The 19,610-nt window shown below is 41.9% G+C and overlaps 1 protein-coding gene across 5 annotated transcripts in view; it reads left to right on the forward strand.

Annotated features, from left to right (window-relative positions):
• The window catches only part of col13a1 (collagen, type XIII, alpha 1), a 96,198-nt gene that overhangs the window by 42,002 nt on the left and 34,586 nt on the right, over nt 1–19,610 (forward strand). For all 5 annotated transcript variants that reach the window (XR_001964832.2, XM_018725050.2, XM_018725047.2 and 2 more), the window contains exons 3-11: nt 5,032–5,039; nt 9,032–9,058; nt 12,174–12,209; nt 13,510–13,536; nt 15,586–15,636; nt 17,266–17,301; nt 18,109–18,135; nt 18,489–18,515; nt 19,563–19,589. Coding sequence is in view for 4 of the 5 variants with exons in the window: in XM_018725050.2 (XP_018580566.2) it covers nt 5,032–5,039; nt 9,032–9,058; nt 12,174–12,209; nt 13,510–13,536; nt 15,586–15,636; nt 17,266–17,301; nt 18,109–18,135; nt 18,489–18,515; nt 19,563–19,589 (266 nt within the window). In the remaining variant the exon portion in view is untranslated. The remainder of the gene's footprint in view (nt 1–5,031; nt 5,040–9,031; nt 9,059–12,173; nt 12,210–13,509; nt 13,537–15,585; nt 15,637–17,265; nt 17,302–18,108; nt 18,136–18,488; nt 18,516–19,562; nt 19,590–19,610) is intronic.

A 19,610-nucleotide genomic window follows, 5' to 3' on the forward strand; every position in this document is an offset into this window, starting at 1 on the left:
TGGGGGCCGCGGAATCAGAGGAGCAGGGAACCTGAGAAAGAGGGGGTATTTTCAGCACCGGAATTCTGAGGGTTATTCCTGGATCTATACTCCAGATCACTGACCATCTCAAGATGGATTCCCATCTGCCCTGTAGGACTGCAAACTCATTAAAGGTCATGTCAGTATAGTAAGGGTGGAAATAACGGCTTTTTAAACTTTCTAGTTTGTTAAGCCCGAATGCATTACCTGCATTAGTAGAAAACCTCCTCTTTGTTCCACATCTGAAAATGACAGCACACCACTGTCCATGACTGTCAGCATCACCATATTTCACACTTTTAGTTTACATCTTATTTCCACTGTGAATAGTATTCTGTATTTACGGGAAACAGAATAGTTCCAAACAGGTTGGTCAACTGTGTGTCTATATGCAAGGCAACTACCAGAAGTAACTTTCAATTGTACCGTGTTTCACAGATTTTACCAGAGTCATTCAATTTAGATAAACTGCAAAAAAAGGACTTCTGAATATTTCGCGAATCTTATTCTTTGCATGTGACAAGATGTCAGACTGTCCAGCGGAATGCTTTGCATGTACGTTATTAATGTAGCGCAGCACGCAGAGTCTGTAGGGTGACATCACCTCTGCAATGAAGGCCTTGATCCCATTGACATCCTTATTGCGCTTAGCCCTGTGCGGTAGCCGGATCCCCGACTGAAGGCCTGCGCATGCTGTGGTTTCGAAAGATGCAGGTTTGAGTCCGTGGACAGAGTGCACCTGTTTTGCCACATTTAAACAACGTAACGCACACTGTCTTTTTTATACCGCGGTCCTGACCACACGGCAGTTTGCTTGCGCACCTCCAGGGACCTTCAACCAGGGTGCAACTGGAGTCATCTGGGCGTCGTCCCTTGGACTATATTTGAAGCCTGCCTTATGTTGTGCCTTTGGATGAAGGTTGTCTATAGATGTCCCGGCGGGCTGGGGAACAGGATGTGATGGTGGGGTCAGCATGCGGCTGGAATCTGAGTACACTTCCACATGCTTGCATGCGGGGGTTTAGTCTTTCCTTTTGAACCAACACAGCCAAGGGCTTAGTGGAGTCCCCCAAAATTTCTCTCCCCTCCCCCTTGCCTGGCCTCTGTGACTAGGGTGATGGGACGGATACGGTTCTTGTACCCTCACTGCCTGATTTGCACGAGAGTGTAAGCACCTTGGCAATGTCTTGCTGCTGCATGTACTATAGACAGGTGACTTTCCTGAAGCAAAGTTTTGGCAGTATCCCTTTTCCAGGTCTTTCTGAAGCATAGCCATGTGTGGATTGGTTAAGCAGTTAAGGCTGCATACTTTTCCAATGTAAATGGATACAATTGCACAAATATTTCTGTTTATTGGACATGGAGTTCCAGTGAAATTCCTTGTAGGGTGCATGCGCATCGTTTCCTTATGGTCATGATTTAAATTTCAGTTTTCTGCTAGAAACATGCAAAATTCACCAACTTTTGAATGCAATTAGTAAAACGACGCTACCGGTTTTATAAATAATGCCCAAATGACCGGTGAATAGTTTAGTGAATAGATTTATTCGAAAAGGGATTTCACTAAGCGACTCGTCTTTCAGTCCACCTTGTGCAATTTCAGAATTAGCCTGTAATGTTACAATTGTCATATAAGTGCCAGATTTACTGAAAAACAACTGGTACCATCTGTTTGCCATCAGAAAGAGTTATGCTGTTGTAAAATCACTGTGGTGTACTCTCAGATATCTTTGCCAATGCACACGTTTCAGAGAAATCCATCTCTTAAAATTCCATCTCAATGCAGATTTATTCCTCCTCGTTCTTACACTTCTTGGACGTGGGGAAGCCACACTAGTTTGGGTAAAGGGATATTGCCTCAGAAAGGAGTGAGATGTAAGCCCTTCTTAACTGCTGCTTGTGTCTTGGACTAGGGCCTCCTGGGTTGAAGGGAAAGAAAGGTCGCGATGGCGATCCAGGTAGGTTCCCCGGCCCTGCTATAGCACATTTACCACCTGTGGCCATCCCTGTAGGACTGCAGACAAGACTGCTGTGCTTTCAATGATCAGTGGTGTTGTATGTCAGCTGAATTAGAAATGACTCATAAAATCAAGGTCTTGTAACTACGGCCCAGGTCTCCATTTCAGCAGTGCTCTTTAAAAGTGGTGATTCTCTATTGCATGGCAGTACAGGTCTTGTTCCCAAGAGCTGTGCAGTAATAGAAATTAAAAGGTATTTTTTAAAACGAGAAAAAAAAAAACCTGTCTTCATATTATTTTACTGTCAACTTCCACCTTTGGATTGGCATTTTCTGAACACTTATATACAGGGACAGAGTTGCAATATGTGCATTTTATACCTTTTATTTTGCATCCTGTGCAGGTTGTTTGCTGCCATGTTCTGTTATGTATGACACACATTGTTGTAGATAATTTCTTAAAAAAAAATTGAATGTATTGTATATATCCTTTATCTCATTGATAAGAAGCCAAGATGTGCATGGAGAAATGTGTGGCTCAACAATTTACTCTGCAGGAATTGTCACAGGTCTCTGCGGAGCAACGGCGCAGTGGTTTCGCATTGTCCGCAGGCTAAGCTGTGACATTTACATGCACCCAGGTCCATAGGGAAGGAAGCCCATAAATAATACCTGCAGAGTCAGCAAGGACCGTGAAATATACTTCCTGTAATCGCCGCAAAACAGCCTGTGATAACAAGAAAGAAGTGGAGTGATCCGCTCAGGAGAAGTCGCGCAATGTCTCCCAGTAATAAGTGATGCTGAACTTTGATTCACAAGTGAAAGTGATAAGCCAGCTGTACTGGTCCAAGGACAGCTTGGGCGTTCCCTTCCTCTTCATTTGTATGTTTTCAGTTATGAAACTGATGTTAGAAGAGGGCCTGTTTCCTCCAAATTCACGTCTCCCGGCGCATCTTGGCACTCTTTTAACACTGCGGATTCATATAGTAGTACCAGTTTTTCCCTTTCTTCACGCTTGTCAAAGACTTTTACTTGTCCAGCTTCAGAGTGCTTAACAGGATAGCAGTCACATGCAGAACTCCAGGGTTTCGTGCTTTTTTATTTCATCCAGGCTGGATCTGGGACATGCTCTTCTTATACCCCTACATAAGCTGAAGGGGGTTAAGAAGAGGATTTTGGGTGCTGACTTTCGACTCCAGAGCCCTTTATTCTCACTCTGGCCTTGCTTGCAGCTGTCTTGGCCTGTGCTGGACACCAGAATAAAGAAATACCTGAGAAAGGTGCACATTTTGTGCAGGGGGTTAGCTGATGGTGTCGTGGTTAGTTCTACTACCTCTGGATCCAAAGGTTATAGGTTTGATCCCCACCTCTGGCTATAGTACCCTTGAATGAGGTACCTATCCTGAAATTGCTCCAGTAAAATTACCCAGCTGCCCAAATGGGTAGCTTACTGTGACCTTAACATTTTAAGTTGCTTTGGTGAAACGCATCAGCTAAATGAATAAATGTAATGGTTTCTGCTCTGCTCCTGAATTTGCTGCACTATAGCTGGTCGCTGGCATAGTCCTCTCGGATTCGTGGCCCGGAAGGTCAAAGCAGCGTACGGGCAGTCTGCTTTAATCACAGACCCTGCTGGGTATTACTTGGGCACTGTCCCTCCCTAGCATGCCTTGCCATAGCTTTGAAGATGATACTCTCAGAGCACTTTGCAGCCAGTTACATATTTGAGCCTTGAGCACATGCTGCAATAGACAGCATGCTGCAACTCTGAGAGAAATGTGCTTTGTTCACAAAGGTCTGCCTCATTTTGGCCTAATAAACTGCTGGAATCTTTTAGATTCTGTCCAGGGTTGATATGACAAATGTAGTTAATGACAGAAATGATATTTCATGTCTTTGTTCAGAAGCATAATCATGTTAACTGTATGTCATGTTTTGCCCAGTTCTGCCATCTGTTTTACTGCAAACTTACTAGTCATGGGGAGAGGATGGTGGAAATCTGTTAGTATGGGTGATTTATTGTAGCCTGACCAATCATAATTAATGGGCAATGCAAACCTTTTGTCACTGGGATTTTGGAAAATGAGAAAGCTGGAGGTCATTTTCAGTCTGGGTCCCAGCATCGCATCAGTTATATTTTGCCATAAGCAAAGGAACCGCTGGGAAGATTTGAAGTTACTTCTCTTCCGATATTTTCCAGATTTGTTGCAGCTATTTGAAGAGCTGGAAGAAATGCACTGATGATGTGAGATTGCTTAGAATAAACAGGAATGCCATGCAAACCACTAGTCTGTCTCACATCCCTCCTAAAACTAATAAAGATGGGTCGGACACATTTGTCCATGTGGACTTTCTGGCTGTGTGATTTTGGTTTATTTTCCGCCATTTGGGATGAAAAATAGTGGTAGGGCAAACATCACACCGCCCCCTGCTGGCTGGAAGGTGTTACTTCAATTAGTACTCAGTGCCTTGATTTACAGTATATGCTGAATACTAGATTTACTACAACTCATTGACTATCTGTATTGGGCAGTTTCTTATGTCTCCGTTAAATCCAAAGGTTAGAAAAAAATCTGCATTTCATTCTGTTGCTTGGCTTGGACTATTTAATGCCGAGAATAAATGTTTTTACAGATGATGTTTTTTAAAATTATTTTTATTTTTAATTTTGACTGCATATGACTGGTCTATTTCATGTTCTTTTTCCCAAAGTCAAGAACATTAAACTTCTGTTAAACAGTTTCAAGTTTTTCTGTTGAACAGTTGAAGCCTTTTTCTGTATATTTTGTTAATTTCTTTAGTAAAGTAATTTCCAGGTTTAGTGATGATTTCTATTTAAGACCAGAAACCAGGGACGAGGACAAATGTTTTCCTCGCTGTAAGAAGGAGGAGATTTAACACCTATATGACTGTAGTCCTCAGTTCCAGAAACGGGATCAAGACCGCAGTCTGCAGCTTGTGTTGTTCACCAGAAACATCCTTACCTCCCCCCTGCATTGTGCAATCAGCATTTGGAATTGATTTTAATGCCCTCTATCTTTTTCTTTTTTCAGGACCTGCTGTAAGTAGACGTGATGCCCTTTGTGACCGAGTTGTGGTAAAGTAACTCAGATATGTGTTCTTTGTGTGTCTTTTGTATATGGAAATGAAACAAAAACATTTATCTCAGAATCCTATTACATGTGTACTCTGGCCTGAAGAAAATGTTTTTGTCATCTATATCAGTAAAATGATACGATTGCTTGATGTGGTCCCACTCACAAGTACTTAAGAGACTCCAGACAGGTTCTAGCCCAGTATTACTGAGCAGGCAGGTTTGCCTGAGGGTTCAGGCTTCAAGGATGTGCTTTGTTCTGCTGTCCAAATACAGCACATGGACACTGTCTGACACCTGCCCTATGCTTCACTAGGGACAAATCCTCCTCAATGCCTCCATTCACAGAGGCACCTATGAAGGTGCTGAAAGCAACCAGAGTTCCAGGGTCAGACATCTCTGTGAGGGTTCTTGTCTTTCTGTTTTTTTTTTGCTTTTTATACATTCCGGGTACTGTTCTCCACCATTCGGTTTTACTTTTGACAATGAGTGGTCATCCAGGTCTGTGACTGCCTCTCGGTGTCTTGGGTAAGTTACCATCTGTTGACAGTGATGTTTTTTGAAGGCTGCATCACAAGAGTGTGTGACTGACTGAAACCCAGGCACAAGAATAGCTGCGCGCCCCCCCCCCCCCCCTTTTCCCATCAGAATAGAGCAGCATGGTACACAGCACCCCAGAACGAGCCCCCATACGTCTGTTGTTCAGCTGCACAAATGGGACGCAGATGTCAAATTAAAAGCGTCGTGCATTATTTCAGTGAAGGACGTCTGCTAAATGACTAAATCTGGGGTTTTACTGCCAGTCCAGCATTTTTAGGCGCCCCCATGTGTAAGGCGTTCCATCAACTATATCTTCACATTTGACAAACACACCCAGTTTCTGCCTGGCACTACAAAATATTGGTAAATGGCTTAAAGATTACGCTTCATGTTTTCCCGTGTTCTGTATGCTTCTGTTGGCTTGTATTCTGTTGACTGGGTAATGGCTTCATCAGAAATTCTGACATTTGAGGTTTTCTAATGCTTACCTCCTGGCTTAATGTAAGTCTGTGCACAGTGCTGATGGGCTGTGCCTAGCAGAATCAAAGGAACAGTTTTACTATGTTTAGAGGTTCTGCATGCAAATATATGTAACACACATACACATGCACACATTTTCAGAACCGCTTGTCCTATACGGGGTCGCGGGGAACTGGAGCCTACCCGGCAACACAGGGCGGAAGGCCAGAGGGGGAGGGGACACACCCAGGACAGGATGCCAGTCCATCACAAGGCATCCCAAGCGGGACTCGAACCCCAGACCCATCAGAATGCAGGACTGTGGTCCAACCCACTGCGCCACCGCACCCCCTTGCATATACACCTAGATTTGATATTTAAATATTGCCATTTACCCAAGTTTGTTTTAATAGTGACAGTAAAATATAGTATCATCAGTAAATGACCTTTCCTGCAGGAACAGGAAAAGGACTGAAGTGATTTGCATTATTTATTCTTTGGTTGTAATTAGATGAACACGGTGAACTAACGAGATTAAACATGGAACAGCAATAGGGAAGTTATGCGAAACTGAGAGAAACCCAGATTGCTTCACAGTGTGACATTTCTTGAAAGTCTGCCCATTCACAGCCATCTGCCCACTTGATTTCCCTCGCAATTTCAACATGACAGTCAATAACAAATGGAAGCACCTTTCACTTGAAGACTTGCCCTGATTTCTCACAGTTGGGAACTGTGTGAAGAACCTGAACAGCAGCAGCACACCTCATATAAAGAAGCCCGTCGTCTGTTTTTCCTCCAACATAGACAAGCCATTTCATGTGTTTTTATTGTATTGGAATGTTCCGTTAGGACAGCTGCCCCTTGTATCGGAACAAGGTACCCAGTATTTCTGAGACTATTTGGCTACAGGAGGTTGACTTATCAGTATTGAGGTGCTGCTTAGTACTAGGACCCAAGTCTAGTTTGTGAGCACAAGCCTACTTGCCCCCCCCACTCCTCAGACTAAGGCGCCAGAGCTAGGGAAGCTAGTTCTTCTGAGGAAACCATCACATAAATTCAGGACCAAATGGAACCCATATGTGTTGAGCCAAAGCTGCTCCTCCCACACAGTTCCGACGGGCGCCAAGGATTCCGTCTCCGCCGGAGGTGTCCGGGACCAGACCCTGTGACCTTTCTTGACAGTCCCAGAGTCAGGGAACTGAAAGAGCCACTGCAGACACTGCTGCTTGTTCCCACTCAACACCTGGCTAGAGCGCCACCGATTGCAGTGCCCCAGGGGTGCTCTTACTGGCCCAGATGTTGGGGAGCAGTGCTCTTGACTATGTTCATCCACAGTGTGTGGTCAGCCTGCTTTCACAGCCATGGTCCAGGCCACAAACCCACAGCTGCACTGTGGGCTGAATGTGGTCATTACCATTTAATGCATTACCATATATGTCTTGATTAATTTATTGTTATAAAGTTCATTATTATATCTTGTTTTTAAAGGTTACTTTTAGACTGTGCTTTAGCCCTTTCTTCTTAATAGACTACAAACTTGACATGCATCGCATTTTCTTTTTCATAAGCTGCATTACACCAAATAATTACAGAAATCAGCATGTTCTAATTAAAAGCATTTTGAAAAGATTTTTTTAAAACACTGAATATCTGTGTATGTTTGGTTAAGTTCTTTTTAGTATTCTCACAAGGAAAGATGATCTGTTAGCAGTTGTCACCAAGACCAGCTCGTGCACTCAGAAGTAACTCCTGCACAGCAGAGGCTTCAACAGTTTCGATTTGCTTGTCAACTCAAACGGTGACAAGACATACTGTTATGTGGTCAAACAATAGCTCACAGCTTTGACCACATGAAGTGTTCGTGTTTGATTGTAACTAACAATTAGCGCATTGCTCCTAGGGCAGGCCATGTACAAAGATCTATTCACTCTGGCTCCACCACCATGTCCCTGTGGAAGAAAAATTTGTGGACATTCAGAGACTGGTTTACATGCCCTTTTTTTCCACAGTCTAACCTCAACAAGAAAGATTCCTACTGCCATGTTAGAATATCCTTTCTTTATGACTTTAGTTAATTCATAATAGAATAATCCCTGTAGTCTGTGCATTGAAGGGATAACAAGTCACCCAGTCCACTAAATGATTGTTTTAGAGTGATCAGTTGTTTTAATTTTTTCAGATTCCTTGGTTTGTGGAGTATCTGACTGCCATAGTTTGCTTTAGTTACTCTGTTGTAATAACATACCAGCTCAGTAACAAACAGTAAGTACACCTGCTAAGCACTGCAGGTGTCAATGCCAGTGTACTGTGTTAATTGTTTATTACATGAAGTTTGACTCTGTCACCTGGAACACAGAGTGAAAATGCAAAGTATAGTTTCAATGAAAAACAGTTCACAGAACTTAGATCTCAAAAGCATTAAATGTAAGCAAGAAGAGGTATGCATTTCTTAGACCGTATCTCTTTCTTCTACATGTGTACTTCTCTAATTGTCAAGGAAACTCTTGCCATAATACCAGCCATGCAAGATGATAGGCCAACAGACTGCACAGGAGTGGACATTGTGACTTAAAATCTTAAAATCTTTATGTCCCAGGAGGGTCTCAGATGGTTCGTCCTTGAAATTAAAATGAAAGTTTTCAGATGTTTTTGGCCAAATTTAAACCATAAACCACTACGAAGGGTTTAAATTGTAATCAGTGTAAACATAAACATGTACAAAGTAAGTGAAATAATAATACTTTGCAAGTAATACTTTAGATAATGCAGTAAAATCAGATAATAGCACAGTTGTGAAGTTTCTCCAAAGAAGTGGAAAAAGTCTGCTGGCTGTGGAAGATTTCTGGGCTTGGTCTTATGGCCAGACTCTCTGGGTTACTCTCTCTCTTTCACATTATTTTCTTTGCCTTTGTGTTTGTTTCTCTACCTTGTACCCACTGTTTTCGCCCTTTTTTCAGGGTCCTCCTGGACGAGCTGGCTTTCCGGTAACTGTCCTTTAACTTGTGCCCTGCTTTGTTTGGTGGTGCTGTAGCTCTCATAACCCTGTGGCCCTTTCCACTAAGAAGCTGTATCATTAGTTCAACCTGGATTGTCAGGGCCAGTTGTTACTCATGTATAGTTACAACTCGACTTATTCTCAGCGCATCTGTTTGATGCAAAACTAACAGCTTCTTAAAGGAAAGAAACGATAGAGGTGACTGTTCAACAGAGGGATGGAAAATACAGGTTAAAAAGGTACACCACTTTGGTTATTTGTAATGTAACAGAAGTCTTATAATTATCTCATCTATTCATATGTGTACATTGCATTACTAGTATGATTAATTACATATGTATTTTATGTAACATCTGATCTGCAATATTATAAGTCGTGGAGAAGTACCCTTGCCACCTGTCTCAGTTGGACAAATTCACAGTTATCTGTGTTGGCCTAGGCTTTTCATTTGCTAATATTACTAACTAAAACTTTAACTGGGACTTCTTACATAGTACGCTGAGAAGCCATCCACTGTTTGACCTTTAACCCAGCCACCATTCTAAAAACTCCTGGCTCATGGCTGCTTGCATCCCAAAAATAGAGCCAAAGCCTTCTATCATGTAATAAGGTGTTTTATTTATTGTCCTGATCTGAGACTACGTACGTTTAAAAAGCCTGGGAAACAAGTGCTGTCACTGCAGATTTACAAATATTGTTGCAGAAGGAAATGCATCTGAGCGGCAGAAGGACGTTGTTATAGGCAGTGAATGTACCTCTTGCATGTTCTCATTATGTTGAAATGATGTGACCACCCACATTTGACACTTCAGCTGTCAGTTCAAGAAAGACCTACCTACATTTACCTATACACTGGCATTATACACCGTTTCTCTCTGTTAATTATTTTGATGGCATATGTATTTTTTAACTTGGTTAGGTCTGACATGAAAGTGAAGTGCCCCTTCTTTGATAAAATTCTCCCCGATCCTGTTACAGCAGCTTTAATGTCTCAGTCAGTGTTTACGCTGGTTTAAAATATCAAAGAGTATCAAAATGATTACATTATTCAGAATTGTTGTCTTTCTGTTTAGACAGAAAGTTGATATATTTTGCCACCATTTTTCATTTTGTTACTGTGACTAAGACATTGTCCCTTTGCAGTCTTTTTTGGCTACAACAGTCAGTGTCCATCAAGATAAAACATTCATTCATTTAATTATGATTGCCATTGTTAGTCACCTTACTTTGAGCTTTCAGCTTTCCACACACGATGATAGTATGGAAGATGAAAGCCAGTTTCACTGCTTGTCACAGATTATTAACATGGAAGGATGTTATCCATGTGTTATCTGTGTGTTTTTAAATACAGTGCATGTAGAGAGACGTGGTCTGTAATGGTGGTCTGGTTGAGGAAGATGTCCGTTCAGGGTCTACGAAGTTTTGATAGACTTATATATTCACCTGAGACACTTGAGGAAATTCACTGTCCAAGTCTGTCCAAATGGACAAAACTCTGCCCCACACTTTTAGGTGGAACTCAGAGGTCATGCGTGAGTGAATTGGAGACTACCAAATTCTACCCATGCAATCAAGACCATACTTCAGGTGTCAGCCATCAGATACTCCATTTCTCACTGTATTTCGAAATAAAAGGAGGAGCATAAAAACGGACCTGGAAAGTGCTTGACTGGGTCAAGGTCCCTGGCAGAACTGGAGATGACATTCACACTATGAATATATGATGTAATGCAGCCAGTGACATGATGGCTCACAATCACTGCAACACTTGGATGGGTTTGTGCCATCATATCGTACAGAAAAAGGGAAGGCTAAATATATATTCAAGCTTCATGTGGTGAAGAACTTCATTTGGCTTGGAATCAGCACCTTGGACAGGGCTTATCAGCAGTTTAACAGAATCAGGCAACTCTAGAGACCTAGTATTATGAGTGGGAGTGGGAGTAGAAGCAGCTCAGTGATACCCTGAAGGCCTGTTGGCCTATGCTTTTTTGGACCTCTTAAACCCCTTAGATTGAGGTTTGCCAAGAGGATTATTTCCTATATTTAATGTCATGCTGAGAATAGAAGTTATGTTCACATGTACATGCCAGCAGCCCTGTGACTGCATTGCTGCTGCAAACACATTTCTCTGTGATTGAATTCACAGTCCATCTGGGTCTACAGAGCAAATGTCACACTATTCTTCTTTGAGTCACGTCCATTTTCACTGAGCCACTATCCCATTCTGGGCCCAGTCTCAAACTATTGTACTGTATAGCGGCAGTGCTACAATGACTTATGGAGGCCCTTCCCATTTCCTGAAGGGAGCATGGATTGAGGTGTCAAAAATCTGTCATCACTGGCCCACCCAATGTGCTCACACAGCATGTGGTGAGACCAAGAGCGAGCAAGGTATTTAAAATGAAAAAGAGCCTGGGAATAAGTGCCTTTCCATCACAAAATATCTTCTCTTTGCAAACCACTAGCTCACTGTTATCTAAACCTAGTGCAAAATATCAGATGGAGGTATGTACTATGTCCAAGTCTTTACTGTATCCAGGGGCAGAAAGTTATTCTCATCACTCATGTTTGTATGTGCAACCATGTGCATACATTTTTGGATTTCTACTTCTAAAATTATAAACCAGCACAAGAAAATAGTTTGAGCTGCTGTAGAAACTAGACGCTTTTCTCTATCATAAAGGTGTTATCAGTGGTTAATGCACATACCACACTAATGAGAGGTGGTTCTCATTTCCCAGCACCAGTAAGGTCTTTTGTAGCTGCTAGTTGGCCTTGAGGCATCCATATGTTTAGCATGCTTGCATCGACAGAATGCTTGGAAGGCAGTAGTTGGTGCTTGCTAGTTTCCACTAGCCATGTAGCGGTCAGCTTAACTTTACCAACTTTGGCTGGACCTTCGTCTTTGCCAAAAACTGTGCATAAATTAATAAACCAAATTTATGGGAGGGGTGCCTGTATTGATTTGGATAACCACAAAAAGAGACAAGTGCAACTCATGTTAGTAAAGTTAAGCTGTGGGTATTGTCCTAGTTTGAGAAATACCTTCTGTTTAATACTATTGCTTACCACCTTGCTCTTGACTTTACATTGACCATCAGGGTGACAAAGGAGCAATGGGAATACCTGGAAGACTGGTGAGTGACCTGGTTGTATGCATACAACCTACTGTAGTGTTTAGAAACTGGTTGACACCAACTGGTCAAGAATTGGTCCTTCACCCAGGGTAGGGGCAAAAGGTTACAGATGTAATTAGATATTAGTGGCCCAACAAACGCATTTCTTGTGGCAGCGGTGATGTCATGAAATGGGCCTCTATTCAGTGCCAGAACTTCAGACTCGCGAGCCGAAACGTGAATTTAGCTAATTTATTAATGTTCCAGAATTATGTTTAGCCTAGACCTGATTCAGTTTTATTGCTTAATTTTGCCACTTTTTCTTGGCTCTATTTTCATAGCATTTTGAAGTCAAGTTGTGAAACTGTTACTTCCTTTCTCTGCAGTTTATAAATCTTGTGAATATCATTTATTGTTTTTAAGTTTCTCATTACAGCTACTCATGTTTCTTTGACAAGACTGAACCAGATGCTACCTTGCCAAAATTGTTTTTGAAAAAAGAAAAGTCTGCAAAAGTATTTTTATAATATTATAATAAATTGGTTCACGTAACTGTATGTTGGTCAATGATCCGATAACTCCTGTATATGAATGATAACATCAACTATACCAAAACTAGACCAAGCTTTGTATCTTCCTTTCAAAGTCCAGGTAAGAGAGGCTTCTAAACAGTAGCTGCTTGTCCATTTTCTGGAGTTTAATGTACAGGCAAAGATATACAGTGTAAATATATACAGCTGCTTCTCTTGGTAATGAAAATGCTATATACAGTACTTCAACCCTGCAAAATTTAACTCCATATTATGTAGTCGTCTTTGCTTGTCTTAGTGATGAATTCCAAAGTGTCTCCTACAGATTCATTTTTTTTTCCATTTTTCTCTTATAAGATTTTACTTTATCCAGTCCCACCCAGTTTTTTGGACAGTAGAGTGTTCTGCTTTTTGTCTGAAGAATAATGCATCTCACAGTTGTTGTTGCAAAGTTTGTCCAGGGCTTCGCAGTCTACAGAGTGTCAGGGAGTTCAGCTGCAATGTTGCCCTGGGCTGGGCCCTCACAGGAAGCTGTGGCTCATCCTCTCCCCCACCCCAGGTCCTGTCCATGGCGCTCGCCAGTTGGGCTGTGAGAACCTCACGTTGAGCGTCAGCCACAGGGTGTTCCCACACTCCCAGCTGCTGGGCCCCAGTTCTGCCCCACCTCGCATTACCCCATCCTGCCCACAGTGCATGCAGCATCTCCTTTCTCTTGCTTATCTAACCCCTTTCCTCTCTGTGTCTCTTTTCTTCACGCTTTGCATGCGACTGTGTCTGCTGTGACTGACCAGGGGTTAAAGGGTGCCGCTGGGGAGAAGGTAAGTGTTTGGGTGTTGAGGGAGACACTGGGCCTCAAACAGTAGACTTACATGATCTATTTCTCTATTTCAGCATCCCAATGAAATGACACAGAAAGAGTGCAGACAAGGAATTGAATTTAGAAATTCAAGTTTTTATAGGCTTTTAGAGTTTCATGTTTGTGACAGTGATATTTTAAGATGTGCCATTTGAAATAAACAGATTTCATTTATTTGACTTAGTTGTTCATTTTGTGGTTTCAGACTGCCTAAGAACTCTTTAGGGATTCCCTTATGGCATTTTAAATAATACTGTATTTACATGCTATACTTCGGTGGTTTGGCTTCTTTGCCCAAGCATCATAACTACATAAAGTACTGTATCTCTGGACATAATTTCTTTCTGGCTTAGCCTTATGCTATGACAACTGGGCTGAATGTCAGCATTTGAGAAAGCAATTATGTTTCTCTGTTGCTTTGTCCCAAAAACTATCCTCAATTTTTGCACGACTTTGCTGGCATCACTCAAGAAGTTGAACTTTAAACAGATGAGAAACATTCCTCACTGCCTTTACTGAATTGAGCAGAAGCAACATAAGTTCTTCAGACTGCTCAAGGGTGCCAATGAATGGTCAGTCCACATTAGGAATTATGAGGAACTTGTGATGGATGAAAGCTATCATAACGTGACTGGTGGTTACAGGAGACTGAACAACTCACAGCCAAGCAGGTCAGACAAGCACCTAGGGAGTATCTGGTGGATCTTTTTCAAGATCAGGTGGATTTCTTCTTGGGTTGCACTGCCTATTGTTGTAGCAACATCATTCTGGACCTTATCTAATTTCCCATCACCCAGTCAGTGTTCATTTCCAGCAAGGGTGTGCTGAACTAGTTTGGGGCTTCCATTGAAGTACCAGAGCCAACGAGGTCCAGGACATTGTGAAGGGCAGGTTCGCTTTTCCAACTTTTACTACAGCTGGCAAGGAGAAGCGGGTGCACTGGTGATGGATGGGCTGTGCAGGACAAGTCTACCAGCTCTGTTGGGGGGGGGGTTGAGGGTCTTTGTCAGGAGGAAATGAGATCTGCAAACCTCATCGCTCACGTGTTTCATATCCCTGAATTTTACACACTGCTTTTTTTTTGTTCCTTTCGTTCATTCTCTGTGTGAGTGTGGGGTTTAGTTTTGCCAGATTGTTTGAGGCGTCTCAGTGTTTTGGTAATCCAACCTTATACTGAGAATATCAGCAGATCTTCAGTTGTCTTACTTCTGGGATCCAACATGTAGTAGTGACATGAAGGTAATCACAGATCCCTCTCTGTAGTGAACCACATCACCTTTGCTGTTGTAACCCTTCAGCCATCGGGTGCCAGGCCTCATTTTTTTGTCATCTGACAGGCCAACACAGCCGACCCTACAGTGGCACATATCCTTGTTTGTTCCTTATAATCACATGAGTTTTGATGGATTGCCAGCTGTCAAAGACGTTGCAGTGATATAGTGTTACTGGGTCTGAGGCTAACAAGTTAAAGTGCCAGAAACGTGATACTGGTCTGTCTGGCTACTGTGGTGATTGTACTGAGAGGCTCTGTCGAGGGCCAATTTACTTCATGGACAGCCTGACACCGTGCAAATCACCCACTTTGTGCCAGAGATGAAGTCTTAGGGGCCTTTCACTGTTTACACAGCAGTGCTCTTAACCTCCTGAGTGTTTCTGTCAAGTTTAAGCTCACACTTGAAACGGGACCTGCTTCAGTATGCTCGGGTGCACATTTTTCTCAGCAGAACATTTATGCTCATTCAGTCAGTGCCAGAGGCCTTCAATTTGACCCCAGTGAACTCAGTAACAAGTATAATGGAAACCAGATTGTGGGCTGCACAATAATTCCTTTTTTACTATAATATTCTGAACAAAACACAACTAAAGTGGCTTTCTCTTCTTTCCAGTAAATATAGTTGCATACCCTAAATATGAGTATGCGTAGATAGTTTTTTTCTGTAGCTTGGGGATTCTTCTGGGTCATTTTTGTCTCTACTCCTTTTGCTCCTCTCACTCTCCTCACTGTCTGCAGGGGGCACCAGGCGAGCCAGGATTGTCCATTATTGGTCCACGCGGTCCCCCGGTAAGTGTGTCCACCTACCTGACAGATGACAGAAGTCTTCCCAGATATCGTGTTATTGCATACATTCTGGATTTCAAAAGTTCTGACAATGACTGAGAGGAAGTTTAATCAAATTTAATCAGAGATCCTGCCTAATTCCCAGTCCACCATCATGTCAGGCACCCAAATGGCTTCCTTTGGAGTATAGCTTGGGCCCATGGTTTGACTCAGCCTCTTATCAGCTATTTTGCTGACTGAAAAAGTGACAATGTCTGTATTTATAATTTAGTACTGATGAGACTGGGGAAGATTTAATTTGGTTGTAATGACAATCATCTAGTATATTGATTTCAATAAGACTGGCAGCTGATCTCTGTCTGGGAATAACAAAGGCTATGATTACTGACTTAGGTTATTCACTCTGCAGTATTCAGAAACGAACAATCATAAAGCAACCCTCCAAATGACCTTAAGGTTCTTTTTTCCTGAAATATAAAGGTATAATGTTTCCCTTCTCAGAAGTACAATTTCCTGTCTGATTACTCTGGGAAGAAACAGTTGTGTTTGGTTTTGGGCTGTTTGCATGGTAGTTTTTTGGTTAGTCGAGGTTATTTGATGACAAAGGCAGCAAACTGCGGGAGCTCACCTGACATCGGTTTGAGATTTCGGATTGATGGTTTTGTAAATTGCTCTCTTAATAAGGCATTGCTAATGGGCTGCAGACTGGAGAAGATGCGGCACTCTGTTGGAGAGCGATGTGTGAAGAGCAGACAGCGTGAGGGCACACTCAAGTGATGTCTTGTGTCAGGTGAAGATGACAGGCTCCAGCTTTGCTTTGACCTTATCAGGGGTAGGAATCGAGTTTGTAGCGGGTTGGACTGAAGAAGAGGTGTGAAAAAGCAGGTGGAAATCACATCTCAGGTTTGCGTGGTGGACGTTTCCGCTTTATCACACATGACCACTTTACGCTACAGTCTCAGAAGCTCCTTGGCTGAGAGTGAAGTAGCACTATGGAGATTTTGTGTTTGTTCAATACACAGACAAAAAGCCAGTATGTTTTTTTGTGAAATTAATCAGGTTTACTATAAGGTATTTCAGTGTTTCACCTTCCCATGCTTCACATTTTCAGCATGTATTGTAGCTTCTCTTGTATTATACACTATGTGTATTTAATATTCCTGTGATATGTTTATCTTCTGTATTCTCTGCATTTCTGTATTTTATGAATTGGTGCTGTTTTGCTTCTTCCGAAAACAAGTGCTGATGATTCAGATGGGCAGTACTATGTCTTTAGCAATTGGTATTTGCTTCTTCCTCTATATATTTTTCTTCTGATTTGTCTTAGTTTCTGTGGCTTCAGTGTTTCATAGGGCATGAAAACGTTCTGTAGACCAAGATTGTGTAATTTACTGTGCAAAAAGGAAATACACTTTTTCCATTAAGTTACTGCAGTAATGACTTATGACTACAGTTCCAAATTTTGATTTTTGTTTTGTATACTTTCTTTTTTTACAGTAAGTTTTAAAGATATTACTAAATATTAGCCACTTTTTCCTCTTTTAACCTATGATCTTAGGTTTGGAAGGTTTGTATTAGTATACATACAAACTTGTATAAAGCTTAACCTTTTCTGTCTTGGCCTCATCATAGGGACAGCCTGGAACCAGAGGATTTCCAGGATTTCCAGTAAGTCAATAGACTGTTTCTAAATAATGCAAGTTTCGGATTTGTGAATACATGTTTAATATTCGGGCAAAATCAGTCCATCCATATTCCATCTGACAAGTTCAGGGCACACCTTCACAAAATTGCAAGGTTTAATATCTTCATACTTCTATATCAACCATGCACCACACACACACACACACATACACACACTGTCTGAAGCCGCCTGTCCCAAGCGGGGTCGCGGCAAACCGGAGCCTAACCCAGCAACACAGGGCGCAAGGCTGGAAAAGGAGGGGGGACACCCAGGACGTGATACCAGTCTGTCGCAAGGCACCTCAAGCAGGACTCGAAACCCAGACCCACCAGAGAATAGGCCCTGGCCAAGACCGCTGCACCACCGCCCCCCCCCCGTCCACTATGTAAATAAATAAAATTGTTTTGTATTGTGTCCTCCTAGACTTAAGCAAAATCTTATACTTCCTACTTTGCATTTGCATCTAGTCTCATGTTCCTGTGGCCCTGTTCCTGATGTACAGGCCTCTACAACTTTTCAGATTTTAGATACTCCTGTCTTAAGGTTCCCCATGCATCACACCATGTGTGAACATGACTCTCTGGCCCTAGTCAGTCCTCAAATAAATTAGACTTCCTGCTGAAAACGGTAGGTTTTCTCAGTATCCTGATGTTTATGTGACATGAGAAAAGCTCAGTTTAGCCTCTTCAAGAAGTCCTGTTTATCCTTTCTTGCCATTCCAATTCTGTCAGTAAGACAATACGGGTACCTCCGAACTTGTGTTTAATCATTGCTTCCTTTTATTGCTCTAGGGTCCAATTGGATTGGATGGAAAACCAGTAAGTTATGGGCCGTGACAAATGTTGTTTAATTGTGTAATTTTGGGTCTTCAGACCCAGCTCTTCAACAGTTGGTTACGTTATTGAGCTATAATTTGAGGATACTCACGATGATGGAGATGAGGATGATTGCAATAATTACTGTAATTAAAGTAATAAAGACACTATTACTGTTGTTATTACACGGTTCTAATGGGGTTGCCATGGATGTTTTGAGGAGTTATGTTTTTTAAATTAAAGCTTCATTGTTATTGTTATTGGAGCAGTACAAATGGTGCTGGTGCAAGAAACATTATTAGAACTGTCTGAGTTTGGTGCTACTTTTCATCATTCTTCACCTTGTTTCCTTGCAGGGACAAAATGGAATGAAAGGAGACATGGTAAGAAAAACAGAACTATTAAATTCTAAATGGCATGAGGTCTTTCAAAATAGCAATTACTTCAGTTATTTCACATCCACTGTTCTCTGCATCTTTTTAACGTTTAAGGTTAAATTCAGTAGTTAATGGCTCTGGTGTACCCTGGTTATTCTTTCAGGAGCAATAGTAGTACTGAAATGATGTTACTGATGCAGAGAGGCTTCTGCACCTTTCATACAGGACGTGAGGTTGAAGCAGGCCGGATTTCATTAATCACTGTGACATATTTATGGGTCCATATCAATCACAAGCTTCCTTCTCATGGGCCTCCGTCTGAGAAGAGCCCTACAGTCCAGCTGCCAGTGGAAAACCATGTCCCAGTCACTCTTTTTATTGATTTGCTTCCTTCCCATTGCGAGCCATGTCTTTCTTCTACCTGTGATCAAGAGGGAATGCACATTTTTACACTTTGGAAGAGGTCTGTGGAAAGCTGATCCAGCAGTGAGCATGTCCACCTCGTACAGTCTGGATTTTATCGGTTCAGCTGCTGATTTCAGAGGCCTTCATTGAGACTTTTTGAAAACACATTGTTCTTTGTTTTACTCCTGCAAGTTATCATGCTGGATGTGTTTCACATTGCGGTTTGCATCGTGTCCTGTTTTAAAGCACATGGCTGGATATATTTGGCACTCAGCCTGTTACAGAAGCTCACGCAAAGGCAGCCTGGATTCTGAATAACCAGGGTGTTTAGGACAGAATGAGTTGGACATGGCTCCACTATTGTTCAGTACAGGTGGATGTGTATTTAATGAGTCATGCTCACTTTTTCCCACCTGCGAAAACTCCAAAGTATTTTAAGTAAATTTAAATCGAAGAACAGAACTGCTGTAATTAATGTTAATAGTAAAAAAAGTCTGTAAAAGCCCACCAAGCAATGAAGTCTGAAATATGTGTTTTTTTATAGTTTAGTGTAATAAGTTGTGTTTTTTACTTTCATCAGTGTGCTTAATGTTCTGTCTTCTGTTTAATCAGTCACCTATTTAATGTTTGTTCCTTATTATTTTAAAGGGTCCCAGAGGTCCAAAAGGAATGCCTGTAAGTTTTTTATTTCTGCCA

The sequence above is a fragment of the Scleropages formosus genome, chromosome 8 (genome assembly GCF_900964775.1).
Source record: "Scleropages formosus chromosome 8, fSclFor1.1, whole genome shotgun sequence".
Taxonomy (NCBI): domain Eukaryota; kingdom Metazoa; phylum Chordata; class Actinopteri; order Osteoglossiformes; family Osteoglossidae; genus Scleropages; species Scleropages formosus.